The sequence below is a fragment of the Semicossyphus pulcher genome, unplaced genomic scaffold, assembly GCF_022749685.1.
Source record: "Semicossyphus pulcher isolate SPU_LCO1_2020_fin unplaced genomic scaffold, fSemPul1.0.p SCAF_2, whole genome shotgun sequence".
In the NCBI taxonomy this organism is placed as follows: domain Eukaryota; kingdom Metazoa; phylum Chordata; class Actinopteri; order Labriformes; family Labridae; genus Semicossyphus; species Semicossyphus pulcher.
The window spans coordinates 19,586,511-19,602,913 of record NW_027211693.1 but is presented as its reverse complement, the minus strand read 5'-3'; the positions used below and the strand labels follow the sequence as shown (position 1 = coordinate 19,602,913).

The 16,403-nt window shown below is 42.4% G+C and overlaps 1 protein-coding gene across 2 annotated transcripts; it reads right to left on the bottom strand.

The window, feature by feature from the left end:
* Positions 1-4,296: 4,296 nt before the first annotated feature.
* Positions 4,297-16,128, bottom strand: LOC138598636 (centromere-associated protein E-like). Of its 2 annotated transcripts, XM_069670459.1 has the most exons (17): positions 16,009-16,128; positions 15,052-15,864; positions 13,026-13,523; positions 11,505-12,905; positions 11,307-11,393; positions 11,017-11,172; positions 10,608-10,724; positions 10,258-10,380; positions 10,081-10,137; positions 9,478-9,972; positions 8,321-8,560; positions 7,477-8,221; positions 6,901-7,031; positions 6,758-6,811; positions 5,778-5,948; positions 5,639-5,689; positions 4,297-5,435 (listed from the first exon to the last, which is right to left on the bottom strand). In XM_069670459.1, the coding sequence occupies exons 1-15, from the start codon at positions 16,069-16,071 to the stop codon at positions 5,808-5,810; spliced, it is 5,121 nt and encodes a 1,706-aa protein (XP_069526560.1). In that variant the 5' UTR covers positions 16,072-16,128; the 3' UTR covers positions 4,297-5,435; positions 5,639-5,689; positions 5,778-5,807. The 2 variants fall into 2 exon arrangements, with proteins under 2 accessions (XP_069526560.1, XP_069526561.1); XM_069670460.1 differs by lacking the exons at positions 4,297-5,435; positions 5,639-5,689; positions 5,778-5,948; ... (1 more) ...; positions 6,901-7,031; positions 7,477-8,221 and having other exon boundaries at positions 8,355-8,543.
* Between the last annotated feature and the right edge of the window lie 275 nt (positions 16,129-16,403).

Sequence of the window (16,403 nt, the reverse complement as noted above, 5' to 3'; positions counted from 1 at the left end):
CCTAGCAGCATCGAGCATACCTGATGGCACGATGTGGTGTAGGAGAGAAGAGAGGAGAGAGCTACAGTTTCAAGGCAGCAGTAAAGCCTATTCAAATTAAACTGAAAAAGGGGCAAAGAAAAGTCTTAAAGAAAAAGAGTCATATAAGCGTTTAGGGTGAGTAAATGGTGAAGATGAAAGGAGAGATGAGGATGGTTTGAAAGAGACTGAACTGAAACGCAAAGATTAAGGTAAACAAACTAGGAGAGAAAAACCGAGATTGGTTTGAAGTTTGAAGGTGAAACTGATACATAAGACGAATAGAGAGGTCGGTGAGGGAGGTGTGAGAAAAAGAGAGAGGAGGTGGGGAGGAAAAAATGAGCGAGACAAAACGAGGGGAGATTGCTTTGAACGCTGTAGATCTGTCAGAATTGAATCACAGGCGGCCAGCTGTAAGCTCTGATAGTGCTCTGCCTCTAAATATAACAGGCGCTGAGATGGACTGATATGGCCACAACAACAGACTGAGAGATGGTGAGAATAAAAGAGGCTTCATCACATGCAGAGGAGAGAAAGAGGGGATAGAAAATGCCAAATCTGTGCACATAGGGAAGAGGATAAGGGCTCAGCAGTTGGTAATTTTCATGTGATGACATTTTTAGCGTGTATGAATGTGTCTGCATAATACGATACACTTTCCACTCTCACACAGCAGGGATAGTATCACGACAAAAACAAACCTCCCAGCGTGGAGACCCATCTGCCCAGACACAGCAGCAGCAGAAGCCCACTTATGGAGCTCATCTGTGGGTGTGAGCAGCGAGTGTTGCCCCGGAGGTCTGGAAGTCGACCACAGCCAGCCACACCACTTGAGCCCCGGGCCGCTGGAGGCGTCAGTGGCTGTATGGAGTGACAAAATCCCCTATGGGCAAATTTAAAATCACAACACAGCATCCCTCCTCTACTCTTTCTCTCCCCCTTCTTAGAAGACACCCTGCTGATGACAACACAGACACTCCTGAAAGAAGGAGATATCCCCTGCAGTGCTGACACACACACACACACACACACACACACACACACACACACACACACACACACACACATACACATACAGCAGAAGTGTCTTTAAACCTCACAACAGAGCCCAGCTGTGACTCCTTCTTTTTATCCACAGCTCCTCCTCTCCTCCATCCCTCTCTCACTCCCATGTGGACCCACATGTGGGAGAGCCAGAGCCGAGCCCGGCATCATTAACATCCTGCATGGAAAATAATTAACACAGAGGTCGTTAAGTCATGTAAACAACAACGTTCAGCGCACACTACTTCCCTGCGTCATATATGTTGGAGTGTGTGTTAATAATGAAGGTGATTCTCCCCGGAGAGCGTAATGAGAGTCCTGAGGGTACAGCTGAGCTTATTTAGGCTGATTCAGCGTCAAACGACTGCACTGCAGCTTTAATTGAAGTGTGATTAGATGGTGCAGTGCAGGAGTACAGGAGTGCACCAATTCATCTTACACTTGAGTCCAGTCCAACAGGTAAAGGATCCTCAATCTGGTTTGCAAAACCTGAACTGTGCCTGCAGAGAGATGTGTTCAAAGGCCTCAAGTACAGTTTAAATGAACTTTTAACCATTTCATGATTAGTAAAATGTACAGCCAATGTATCAAATCCTGGTTTAGATACACTTGCTTTATACTGTATGCATGCTTTATAGACAACAGTGAACTTCGTTGAACTTTGCTATATGTTGTCATGTTACAACTGCAAATCAAAATGGATTTTTGGGGGGATATATGTGATGAATCAGCACAAAATAGTCCTTGATTTTGAAGGGGTAGGAGGGGGTTATTAGTCAGAATTGGAAACATATGGAAAACTTTGAGTGTTTTTCTGTGACACGCCTGTGTAAGATTGATTGCCTTCAGGTTAACTAGTAAATCCAGCAGATACCTGTTTTTTTGACTGCCCTGGCTGTTGATAAAATTGTAATAAGCCCAAATACATGTGTTTACATTCCAGGTTATAACACTGTAAAATGATGAGGCCAGAGGGGTAAATACTAATGCAAGGCTGGAACATGCAGGTACTGAACATATCCGCCCACTTAATGCATGTAAAGTGACCTATTAGATAAATTACTTTGTTTTATAATTCAGCACTGTTATATGAAGATAGTGTCTGTTGTTGTTCATTGTTGCTTTCTATACACAGTATATCTAGATATGTAAGGTGGCACAGCGTAAAACTACTTTCGGCCAATCATCTTTTTCAGTAAAAGGAACACACTACTGGACTGCACTACCATCAGAAATAAAAACACAAATTGATATGAAGACTTTTAATGAAAAGGTGAAACACTGGCTGAAACTTAATCAAACCTGTGACCAATAAAGTCGGATCATGCACACAGGCACTTTAAACACACATTCTATATGTGCCACTTTTAAAATGATTGTAAGGTGTATTTTTTTTTGTGTGTGTGTAATTTTTTAAAACGTAAATATATTATAACGTATGAGAATGCAACTTAAGTATGTGCTCTAGTTAAAGATGACTTGTACTGACCTTTTAGTAGAAATGCCTAACCAGGGACAGGGGTTGCAAATTAGCCTTGGATAGAAACCCTATACGCAATACATATGTCTCATGTTAGTGTACAATAAGTGTGTCACAATGTCTTTGCATTGTCCCTGACAAATAAACTAATTAATAAAATAAAAAAATATGTAGTAAATTAGTTATTTTTCTTTTTCAGCTGTTCAGCTGTGTTTAGTGCGGAAGCCGAGAACTGCTGTGTCTGCAAGGATTTCTCCGATGTCATTATCTCAGCATCAAATGTGAATTTTTCCGTTACTTTGCGATAATACAGGATTTTTGGAATAAAGGATTCACTTTTAAGGCAGAAACAAACGGCAGATTCTTCCAGATAAAAAATATTTTAGCAAATTTTTTTTTTTTTTCCCGAGATCATCATATAAGTGTGTGAATCATTTTTCAAGATCACTTTCATGACTGTCAGGCAGGATTGATTATTAGCCAGATGATGGAATAACTGATGGACTAATGTATGCTGATGCACTGATCAATAATGGATACTCAGTGATCTAACTCTTTTTTTTAGTAATTAGTTGCTACTGTTAAAATGGCTGAATGTATGCATGTTGGCGTGGAGCTGTGGATCTGTGCGGAGGAAAAGCAGAGATAATGACATGAGATAACGAAGCTTGTTTTCTCGAGATAACGAAATAATTAACTCTTGATGTTGAGATAACTGCATCTAAAAAATCTGTGCAAGCTCAGCGGATCTCAGCTTCTGTGTGTACAAGTTCATATATGTGGTCAATAAAGCTGATGCTGATATCCTCCTCTCAACTTGTCAGTGATTTATCTGCAGTTTGAACATTTTTTGTTGTTTCTATTTTTTATTCATGAGCAAAAATAAACATAATGCAAGAAAAATTGCAGATAATTTTAACCATTTTATACACTTTATAAAAGTGAATATCCTACGTTAACTGTATTTAGTATGTAAAATATGGTGGAGAAAAAAAGTGCAGTATTTCCTTCTGACTTGTCGTGGCGTAGAAGACTTACGTACAGTACTTGAGTAAATATGGGCTACTTGGCTATTTCATTCTACCACTGCAAGAACATGACAAAAGAGTTAAGACGTCTAACTTGTTTTGCTTGTGTGTGATGTTCATACTCCTTGTGCAGACACAGGAAAAGAGGAAGAGGAGCACAGGATATACTGACACCCCACCACACGGCACACACACACCTTCCTCCCTCAGCTGCTTCTCTTTCTGCTGATGATGAGCATTGACGTCCTCAGAGGAGCTCCCAAAGCTGCAGAGCGCTGCAGGTGATTATCAAGCTCCTTTCTTTCTTTTTTTTCCTGTTAAACCTGCTGATGCCTCTTCCTCTTCTTCTCTCACGTCAGGTTTTTGGTGTTGCGCCTGGTTTGTATTGAATAGAAGAGAAGACACTAAGATGTTTAAGGCTACATGAGCCTGTCAGCATCATCCGCTCCACTTAATCTGTGCTGAAAGCACCTGTCAGAGGTAGAGACGGAGCTACACACACAAACACACATTAGTACTGTACCTGCAAAGTTCTCTATGAGTGGCTTCCATCTAGTGTCCATTAATAGGAAGTGTTTAAATGGATAAAAGGAGATAAGCTTGATGGAATTAGTTCAGTTTATCGGAAACACTTTCCATATTGCCTTATCTGAGCTCTGGATCCATTTTAACTGCAATTTCTTTTAACGTCTGACATCATTTCTCATAAACTGACTGACGCTGGAGTGACAGTTTCATATCATATAAACATTTATTCTCTGTACAGTCGTAAGGAATCAATGGGAAATCAATAGTTTCAATTACTGATAGAAAAATACCTTTGCTGCACCATGATTACTCCACACCCGTACATACATTTAGTAGCAAAAGAACATCATATGTGTGTTTTTACATTGTATAAAACAAAAGAAAAAAAACGTGAGCGTGCATAACATCTATCAGGTATGAAAAACAAAGTGTCACTCATACGAAAAGATGTTCAGAAGGTGGTATATTGGCATATTTCCATAATGTTCTCTACTAAAAAATATCAGTGATAATCTCTTTTTTATTTAATCCTCTATATATTAATAATGACTGTGTGCAAATTGCAGAACTGAAATAACACCTGGCTTCTGTGTAAAGTAATCCCGTAGTCGGTTATGAGGAGTTAGTCTTTGGAGTGAATCATCTTTTTCTCATATTTGGCTTCATGTGTAAAAATCAAGTAAGACGACCTTCGAGTACAATGTTGCGTCGGCTTTGAGAGAGCCTTTTCATACAGTGAATGTCCTTTTAGTCATCTGTTCATGTCACAGAGTCCAGAGAGGCAGATGAAGCCGTACGACACGTGATCGCCCCGTAAACACAGTGTTAAAATGTGCAGCAGATGCAGACGTCCCTCCTAAGTTTCAGTCTTGGTTGATATTAAATGTTTGTGTAACAGGCAGCGTTTGACAACATGATTGATCTTGGCTTCATAAAGTTTGTGATAAAGTCACGCTTCTATCGGTTTGACAGGTTTGATTGGCGTTTCCCTTGTAAACATGACGTCCCATCCATTTAAGAGGCGAGTCCAGTGGGCGGGACTCTGAAACAGGAAGTCCTTCCAACAAGGTTTGAGCTAATCTTCAACTGCGTTTACGTGCAGATTAAGATTATTAGTGTTTTGTTTGACATCTTCAGTTAATCGTGTTGAGGTTTACCAGCGGGCCACAGGTCAATGCATGTTCAGAGGCTAAAAATTGCAACGAGAGATGAGTTTCTCTGATTAGTTGACCTGAGCCTGAGGGCGTCCCAGCAGTGTGACAGTGTCTCCCTCGCTGTCTGCTGAGGTGGAGGTCAGGACGGTCCCTCAGATAGCTGCAGCTAAAGATGGCTGTGTGCTGAAGGTCAGACACACCCACAGGACACACAGGGAGGAGGGAAAAGTAGATCATCACACAAGCATTGGAAGTTTCATCAAGCCCTTTTAAAATATCACTAACAATATTTAGACCTCACTTTAATGTGATATTCATCTGAAATTTGCATAAAAATATACATGACAAAGAGAAAATACTCAACCATGCTAACAAAAACAACTTACCAGTCAAAGCTTGGCCACTTGAAATGTTTTCACTGAGAAGTTTCTTTAATCCTAAAGACACAAAATATTTAAACATTATAAACTTGATGCAGTAAGAATTAAACATGTAAGAGAGTCTGTCTTATATAGCTGCACTTACCTGTGGACCTATCCCAACATTATCTTGACTCTAGTGAGGAGTGTGTTGTTTGTCTGTTCTGACTGAAGTCCTGTACATGGTGTGCACACTGTCAGAACTGAGACCATTCGAGCCCAGCGTCTGGACACTGATGTGGACTGGGACACTCAGGTCGACATTCTCCAGAATACACTGAAGGAAAAAACAAAAAAAGCACAATGTGAACAGCTGTATTTAAAGGGATAGTTCTTTTTTTTAAAGTGGGGTTGTATGAGTTGCTTATCAATAGTAAGCATAGTATTTTCTATTATCTAAGTCCGTACTACATACTACCACTGAACGCAGTATGCAGTTTGTAGTATACAGTATATAGTGTATAGTATGGCATTTCAAACACAGCCTATGCCTTACACTGTATAACGGCCCTGTATACCTACGCATGCAGCGCACGGTATCACAACAAATAAAAGAAAACACAATATCATGGAAGTGTTTAAGTGCTGTTCGTGGTGGGGACGAGAGGACATTGTTTTCCTAAGCATGCAGTTAAGTGTTTTATGCCATATGTCAGCAGTTTGGGTCAGAATGAGTGCACAGACTGGATGAGAAAGAGCCATAAAGATTACACTGAGTTCTGATGAGTGATAATGGCCTGAGATAGCAGTGGCTGCTCCGCTCAATGTAAACACAAACACTCCGCATGCAACAGCTTCTCTAAGGAAGCAAATCTGTCTCACCAGATGTAGACATTTTAAAGCCTTCTCATTTCTAGCACTGAACTTTTTTTTCATGTAGAGGAATTTTTTGCCTCTGAATTCAACTCTTCTAATTTTCATTAACTCATTTTCACTTTGATTTTTCAATGTTCACCAATTCAGAATAAAAAATTCAGGCAAAAAAAAATAGAACCCCACTTCAAAGAAAAAGTACTGTCCCTTTAAGTTCTAGTTTAAAGGATGCATTAATGCACAGCTGGTAAGTGTCAAGGGAGAGGCAGATACCTTGGTGCACGCTGAGCTCATGACAGATTTGTGAAAGACGCCATCGACAAACACCTGACAGGGGACAATAAATAATCAAAGCTTTAAAACAAATAAATCTTCCAAATGAAATGTGTCAGCCTGCCGATGTTTGTTCTACCTACCCGGTATCCGTACACAAATGTGCCGTTACTGCAGCCCAGCTCATCCAGCGGCGGCCTTTCCCAGCCGATCAGAAGGCTGCTCTGACCCACTGTTTTTATGACCTCAACAGAGCGAACCTCGGCTGGAGCTTCTGGAGGTGATAAGACAAAGAAAGATCGAGCAATGCATCCTATCTCATCTGTACAGAGCAATACTTGTGATGCTGTAAACACAGGGTACAGAGCAGTCTCAATCCTATCTTTATTTCTTTATCTATTTGCAGGGTTCCTTAATAATTCACCTTTTCACTTCAAAATGCTTCCAAAATATAAAAAAGAGTCCAAGCCAATTAGTAAAGGTTTGAAACAAGAGACAGAAACAAATGATAGCCCATATTTAGTCTGGAAATAATCACATTGCAGCAGTATACAACCAAAAAGTAATATTGTACAAACATTACCTGCAATATCATGCAGCAAAGCCATAACATGCTGTTTATTGTCATATCAATAAAAGCCTTTGAACTCTGTATACACAACCATTTCTATGTGTTTACCTTTGTGAGAATAATCTCAGTAATTGGATATGTCTATTACCTGGTTTGGGTCTTTCTGTCTTTGTCTCGTCTCCAGCAGCACTGGACTTTGTTGCAGACTTGTTGGACGTCTCAGGAGAGCAATGAGCAGACTGAGTGCAGGATGTAGGGAATACACGGCCATCACATGCAGGGGCAGCACCATACGTTATAGGAGGCGTGTTAAAATGGTTAGCCTCTGGGGCAGCTGATATGCTAAGGGCAGTTGAGTCTGAGGCAGTGGTTTTTGGACTCGTATCAGAACAGATTAAGACATCAGAGTCAAAGCGAGTGGTCCTCAAAGTTAAAGGAGTAGTAAATGTATGTTTAGCATCGGTAATGTCAGGGATGGCAACACTTTTCTTTGTCGGTTTTGGACATATTGTCGGATTATTGCAGCTGCTTGAGGTGGATTCACCTTTGCTTTCCATAGTAGCAAACAAAGAGCTAGAAAGAGCAGGCATTGGACTTTTAGATGAGCCTGCTTTAAAGTGAAGGTTAGTAAACATGTCGGGGCTGAATGTAACATTAGCAGATCTCGAGGCCACTGCATTAAAAAGTGTTTTCTTGGCAATAAGTGTGTTTGTCACTGCTGGAGCGCACTTAGCTTCGCTCAGAGCAGTAGTGACTGGGAGAGAGTTGGTATGTGGTTTATTGAAGCTGAGGGTCTGCCTTTTTGTCTGAGAGGCTGGTCCCAGGTCTGCAGCTGGAGCTGAAAATGAGAGACATCTCCTGGGCTGCTGTCCTCGTCCTCTGCTCACTGGAGCCTTGAAACACATCAAATAGACATACACTAAGATAACATTTGGCTATGTGTGTTCTTGTAAGAATACACGTTCCCATTTGGTAGGAAACCTTCGGTGTACCTGAAAGCTGCCCATCAGAGTTTTCTGCAGCTGCTCATGTAGGTTAAGGATCTTTTCAGGACTGCTCAGCCTCCTGCTCACATTGACTCGTGTGCTGGAGGACAGAGGAGTAGGACTCTGTGAGGATCCACGTAATCTAGACGGGTCTGGGGAGGACTTTCCTTTCAGATCTGGTTGGTGAAATCCTAATTTCTCTGGTGTACTGGTCCCCTGGACTGGTCCACTGGCAGAGGAAGAGAGCTGTGGGTGAATTGAGAAAAAGCTGAATGTAGTGTTTATCACACTTCATACTTTAAAGTACATCACTGAATAGTAAACACTTAAAGGATAGGTTCATCAGGGGAATGATCAACCGAGCTAAGCCTATTTCAATGCACAAATGGGCACCTTACAACTGTTTTAAAGGGCCAGTTCGCCCATTTCCAACCGGAGTCCTATCATGCTATTATAGGGAGCTAATGCCATTATGGTAGGAAAAAATGCATTTTCTCTCTGTGCCTTTGGTGGATGCTATCCGCTTCTCCAATGGGCCCTGGAAAACCTCTGCCAGACTACGTAAAACATGTCATCTGGTGGAGGCCAGAGAGCTTATTAAACTACACTTCCTCAATCTATGACGCCCGCCTCCGATGTCATGTCTCGTTCAAAATCGTCAGGTTTGAAATGTAGACTGCAGACCTGAAGATTTTTTAGACGATCCACTGGTATGTTCTCGTCATATTTCTGATTCTGTACCACTCTAAGCCTTTGCCTGCACCGATCAATGTCCTTGACTGGAGTAGTATTTCACTCCAGCGTCTCTTGCTGGGCCGTTCCTTTCAAAGGGAGGAGCGCAATGCACGCTGGGTGTTGTAGGAATGTAGAACGGGCGAAACTACGAGCTGTTTGTACAACTTTCTCCACAGCTATGGCGCCAATTTCAAATATTATTGCTTCTATCGATTACAGAGAACACCAGCTTTGACTGACAGTGGTAAAATCATTTGCAAACAGGATCTTTGCCTACTTGATTGAAGCATTTTGTTCTAAAACGCGAAAGATAACACCTTAACAAACGTGTCCTTTTCATTGTTGCTTAAATATAACATCAAATTTTGCATGGCAAAACATTTAAAATAAATATGTATTTTTATATATATGTTTAAGTTTCATCTCACCTGTGCTGTAATGGTGACCAAGCTCTCTTCGACTGATGCATCAACAGGTGAATGTATTACTCGGACACCAGCATGCCGTTGCACAGGCGAGTTGGCGTTTCTCTCTGGTGTTCCTGTTGGCTCAGGTGGGACTGTATTGCTGCAGTCTTGATGATTTGTTGTTGATCCAGCACGGACGTAAGATTCTGCTGAGAATCTATTTTGGCATTGCTGATTGACAGGTGAGGATAAGGCGGAGCAGGTCTGATCAGGTGTGAATCCACTGGCGTAGTCTTGAAGTTTTGACATAAAACCTGGTGTGAACACAGAACTGTAATCTCGGCTCTTCGGGGTGAATGCCGCAGTGTAGTCCTGCAGAGCCGCGTCACTGAGCAGCCCCTCAACCAGCTGTGTGAGGGTCGGGTCCACACAGCCTCGTCTGTGCATGGTCTTCGCCATCTGAGCCAACAAGCTGTTCCTCTCCTGACACTTCACCACCAGGCAAGACAGCTTGGCCTGTTATTGGACAAAACATCTATCAGCTCAATCTGAGCCGCTGAAAGTCATGGAGGGTAAATAAGTCAGCATCTAAAGGAATGACAAGCTATTTCTGTTTCTCCTCACCTTTAAAGGAGCTATATCCAGATCATTCTGGCTCCTCTTCTTCAGCAGTGCATCATACTACAATACAAGCAAACACAATCAAACAAACTACTGTAATAAGAAATGATGTAATTTTATTAGCTAATAACATAAACAAACTGCTCTCACTATCAAAGTCACAGCTAACTGGTGACCCACCTTAGCTCTGATGTCGTTGTAACGTGACCTGAGTGAGATGAGAACAGTGCTCACGTCACCTCTGCTGCCCTGCTCTCGTTTCAGAGCGATATACTCTGAATTTAGCTCCTCTAGAGACGCCGTCTGTGGGGTGACACACACAAAGACACAGACACAGGAACAAAACTATGATGAGAAATAACTCTGTTGCTACTTTTCCTTTTCTATTTATTAGCATTTTTACGTCTCTGCTTTAATCTCAGTATTCAACACATTAACAAAAGTCAAAACAAAGGAGGAACAAGTGGATAGTTTTTGTGTGCTGAATTCTAAAAAGGCTTACAATTTAAAAGACATTCTGCCTTACTTACCTTAGCTTTGAGCTGAGCTGTAAGGATGTTGTACTGCTCCTCTATTTGTGCCTTCAGTGACAGAGCATCAGACTTCTCCCTGAGCAGGCCTGTCAGTTTGCTCTGCAGCTCCTTCACCTGCAGAAGACACCAAACACCGGTTGTGACTTACAGATAACAAGAGACAGACACAGATAACAGACACAAAATGTCTCTATTTATGTTTGCACCTTGGGGGACAACTGGTGGGAAACTATGGGACATATTTAGGGCTTATAGGTGTATATTTTGAATGTGTGTATGCTTAGTTCTTTTTGTAGTTAATAAGAACCCTTAAAGGGAAATGGTGGAGCAGACAAGGCAACATTATGGCACAATGTTCTTTATTAGTTGTATAGCTTTTTTTTTAAATGTCTATCTAAATAATTACCTGAGCTGTAAGGCTGTGATTCTCCGTTCTGGTTTCTTCCATCTGATTGGCTACGTCGGACAGCTTCATCACCTTTTTAGCTGCTTGGGCTGCCTTTGTCTCAGCCTCATCCCTCCTGGCTTCTGATTGATGCAGTTCACTGTGCAGCCTCTGGGTCTGAAGGTGCCACAAACATAAGCACTTAAAGTTAGTAAAATCTTCAATGATAGCTACCTTGAATATATAAAACCAGAGTCAAAGAGAATCAAAAAAGGGACCCATATCAAATAAGGGAAGTTGTGTAAACTCACCTCTACATGGCTCTTGTGCAGCTCATCTCGTGACCTCTTTAGTTCTTCTCCCAAGGCTTCAATCTCCCGCATCGGATCACTCTGCTCCTGTTTTCCATCAAAACCATGATGTATAAGTGCACAGTAATCACACATATTAATAAAGATGATGCTTGAAGAACATTCAGAGTGAGTCTACAGGCACTCCACTTTTAATACCTGCACAGGGTTTCCTCTGTGTTCATCACTCTGACCTCTCTGAGGAGCTCCGGTCCCAACAGGAGTCTCAGTCTTCTTTGTAGTAAAAGCGCCGTTTAGATTCATCAGATGCTGAATCTGGTGCCTCCCCTCTGTTTGGCTGTGTTGTGCAGCGTTGAGGCTGTTTCCTTCCTCTCTTAGGCCCTGAAGTAAGAGCTTAAGCTGATTTTGTTCCTCTTTCAAACAACTGACTGAATGTTCAATACTCTCTTTCTCTTCTCTCAAACTGCATAATGATTTTATGAGCTTGTCCCGGTCTTCTCTTAAAGTGTAAAATGATTGTTCCTTGTCTCTCTGTTCGTTGAGACACTTAAGGGAAACGGTTATTTCGTCTCTCTCCTGTTTCAAAATGAGCACAGCCTGGTTTAACTGCTCCCTCTCTGGCTGCAAACTTTGTAGCGACTGCATGATTTGATCTTTCTCTTCTTTTCCGCTCGAGAGAGATTCAAACAGCGTCTCTTTTTCTGTTTTGAGGCCAGGTAAACACTTAGTCAGCTGCTCTTTCTCCTCTTTCAGGCCACTCATAGCCCTAATAAACTGGTCCTTCTCGTCCCTCAGCCCGCAGACCGTCCTGGTGAGCTGCTCTCTCTCTTGTCTGACACCAGCCAGAGATTGAGAGATTCTGTCCTTCTCCTCCTTTAGCCCCCAAACTGTCCGAGTCAACTGCTGTTTTTCTTCTGTCTGTGTTTTGACTGATAGAGCTACTTCTCTCTGCTGCTCTCTGAGAGAATTTATGTCGTTTAATAGTTCCTCTTGTTCTGTTTTGAGGCTCTGGACCAACCTGGTCAGCTGGACCACCTCATCAGTCGGTGAACTTGGATTCAGACTGCTTTGTCGGCTGTGCTGCAGCAGATCATAGTGATTGTTTTGTTGACATCCGGGCGCTGAAGCTGTAAACGAATCATCTGTTTGTTTACTGGACACTGAATGTTGTTCTTCCCCTTTTAGCACTCTTTCCACCAAACTTTCCACACTTTCTTCTAGATTGTTAAGCAGAAAACCTCCTGATATTTGAGATCCACACAGTTCCTTGTTAACCTCCATATGCTCGTCACTCTCTGTTAACCTTTGCTGCAGATCCATGATGGTATTGAGATCATCCTCAGTCTTCTTGGTGAGTTCTGTAATCAAACCTCCTTGTTCCTGGTTTTCCAGCTCCAGCCTGCGTCCATCTGTTTCCAGCTTGGAGATAAGCTCCCTCAGCTGTGTTTCCTCCCTCTTGATCTCCTCTTCTCTGAGCTCAATGTGAGCCAGAAGCTCCTGGATCCGGTCCGCCAAGGCTCGGTTCTCCTGATTCAGGGCCTGGACAAGATCGTCCTGAGCGGGGTTACCTTCAGCTTCGTCACTGGTTTGTTGTGTCATCTGAGTAAGAAAAAGAGAAAGAACTTGATCAGTCATAGACTGGAAAAGTTTTGTATTGAGGTTTAGTTCTTATTTCAGCTGTATAAAACCTTTGGGAATACTGCAACCTCTCTGACATACCTTCTCTCTTGAAGACTCCTCTGCTTTGTCTTCCTCCTCCTCCTTCCTGAGTTCTGATTTCAGTCGAGTATTCTCTTGAGCCATCACCCGCAGCTGCTCCTGCATGCGCTGCAGGGCGACCTCCAGGCTGTCACGTTGTTCTTTAAGAGCTTCAAGATCCTCTCCAAACCCCAAGCTCCTGTAGGCTTCCCTCAGGGCGTCGGATTCCTCACTGGGGCTCTCCTCCAGGTTTAGGATCCCCCTGGAGCACCAGGTTCCCAGATTAAACTCATTGAGTGTCTCTGTCGTCAAAGAAAGCGACTTTAGGCGCGAGTTGGTTTTGGAGCCTTTGTGGCGGAAGAGGTTCAGAGGGTCATCTTTAGGTGGTGTTTCTGATTTGGCAGATGGAGAGTGATCCTCTGTGTTGGTCTGTGTGCTCTCTGCTGTAGCCTGGTGGTGAACAGAAGGAACTGCAGATGAGTGAGGCGGCCCAATTTCCACATCTGAGGTTAGATGGACCTACAAAGAGATCATAAAACCTGTAAATGTTTATGTAAACAAGACAGTGACAGAACAATCTACAATACAAAACATTATCCACATTCCTGTCTCAGCTGACATTAAGATATAATTGTATAAACATGTAAAATAGGTTTGGAGATTATTTAACACTTATACTACACAGCTTTTACTCTCCGCAGCTTTCAGCCTTTTTATGCTTTAATACCTTCTCATGAAAAACCAAAAAGGAATTTACAACATTAAAGTGATAATCTCAAAGATTTTCGGATAAATAAATCTGGCTGTCTGTTAAGTCACTATCTATCGCTGCATGAGGTAACACAATGGTGATTGAGCCTATGGCCCACTGATGAAAGCCTTTGCATTTGCAGTATATAGTATTATTATGGACTGGGTTTCTGTGGCAAAAAATCACAAGCGGTGCCCAGTTAGTGACACGTTCTCCATCACCCAACAGTGGTTGGTCTGCCAGAGAAGGTAGGCGGAGCTAAGTAAACAGTAATCTACTATGGCTGAACAAAGAAAGAAAAGATGGATGACTACAGATACAACTTAAAAAATAAGTGAAAATCCAAAGAATAAGAAACAAATTCAACGCAAACAGTCTAAAAAGGAAAGCGACCGTCAGCGAGGAAAATCAAGAGTTACAACCGTGACGAAGTGAGCCAATCGTAGATGTTACATTGGGAAGGGTCATCCCAAAATTACCGTTTATCGCCATTAGGTGTCACCAAAGAGAACGCAACTGAAATCTTTGAGATTAGACCTTTAAGCCAATAATAACACTGGATCAAATATTTATTGATCCTTAAGTTATTTTAACCAACCACATTTAGTCCATCTAGAATGAAAAACTGTTGAAAATAAATGACAAAAAAAAACAACCAATAATCTTCAACAAAAGCATCCTATCGTAAATTATTTATTTTCAAGAATCACTCATTTTATCTCACATCATCCTGGCATCCATGCACACAGTGGGGCTGTCATCGAAGCTGTTCTAATTATTAAGTAATGGGTTAGATAATGTGGCACTTTTAAACTACATGTCAAATGACTGGAGCATGTTTTGTCTCTAAAAGAACAGGAAAGTTATTAGTAATAACATAATGTCTAAATTTTGACTTCGGCTTGGCCTTCGATAAAGCGAATTATTCCACCTTTAACAGCTTGATGCAGCTTACTGCTGTGCGCTGAGTTTTATCACAGGAGATAAATATTATACTCATCGCTGTGTCCTGTACTAAAAAGTAGACTGTTCCTCTCTGGCAACAATAAGAGAGCAACACAAACTACTTTTGTGTATAAATGTCTCCAACTAAAGCTGCTTCAATATATCACATCTATCATCAATTTTAAGATGATTGGATGTAATAAAGTCTGTGTCTGTATATGATGCTTATGACTGGCTGTGTTTTCATGTCTTATCTTCTTCTGTACTTGGGTCTCTCTTAAAAAGGAGATGTTAAACTCACTGACACACAAATATTATCCCTATTATGATACTATAAATCTCGTTACACACCTCTCCTGAGCTCCACTCTGAGGGCTGACCCATGGCGGTGGTATATGAGAGAGTGTTTGAGGGCACTGGACAGACAGCAGGACTGCAGCTGGGTGAGCTGGTGCCAGACAGACTGGATGTTTGGTTGGCTGCGTCTCTAATGATCTGCTGTGGTCTTTGGTTCTCCTCTCTTAGCTCTTCTACCTCCCCCAACAACCAGCTTTCAGATTGCCTCAGCTGGTGCACCTCCGCCTTCACCTCCTCCACCTTGCAGCCCAGGAAGTGGCTGTTCTCCTGGGCCTCCTGAAGCTGCTCCATCAGCCCCCTCCGCTCTGTCATCCCATCCTCCTCTCTCTCCAGCAGCACCCTAAGATCCTCCTGCAGGCTCAGGATGAACCCTTGTAGCCTTGCTTCATTTGAAGTCTGATTTTCTTCCGTTTTTTTCTCTGTGTTTCCATCAGTCGGCTGCCACTGTTTCCTCCTCTCCTCCTTTCTCTCCTCCTCTCCTTCCCCCTCTCCTCTCATGGGAGGCAGCCTCTCCTGTTCTTCCCAGTGTGTCACACTCCCGGCAGTGATTCTGATTGCACTAATCGCTGTCATACCAGTGGCAGCACTCACAGTCATGTCCAGTAGCTGCTTCTCTAACGTGTAGATCCTGCTCTGCAGGCTCTGCTCTCTGTCTCGAGCCAGGCTGAGCTTCTGCTGGAGTTGAGCTTTGAAGTTCTCAAAGTACTGCGACTGACGACTCATCTCATCCTCTTTCGCCTTCAGCTGCCTCTGACAGCGCTGCAGTCGCTCCCTCCAAACCTGCTCCCCGCGCTCCTTCTCCTGGGTCTGAGCAGAAGTGAATGAAAGATGGTGACAGACAGAAGAAATCAAATACAGAGATATCACAGCGGAGCTCCTGAGTCATCACAGTTTGCTTGACAAGTTATTTAAAACTACTGGCTAAGCTACACTAATGTCCTGAGCACTCACCATGGTCCTGACCTCCTCCCTGAGCATGTGGAGTCTCTGGTCCAGCCTCTGGGAGTGTTGCATGCTGGGGAGGTGGGATGTAGAGGCTAGCTGGTAGAGCTGTAGCAGCAGGCTCCTCTATGGCCTCTCTAAGACAACACAGACAAGCTCACATTACATCATCTTATTAACTTCACACATATCTGCAACATTAAACTGGAAGGTTTTATAATTTCCTGTGTTTCCTCTTAAAAAAACTACAAATTTGATCTGTTTTAACCTTCAAATGTAAGAAAAAAAATCCAAAGCGAGTAATTCCAGGGGAGATGTTAGCAGCAGCGTGCTAGCATGCAAGTGTGCAGAGCAGTCAGGTGCGGGTGTTACGTGATATCACCTTGTCCAAAAGTGAATATATA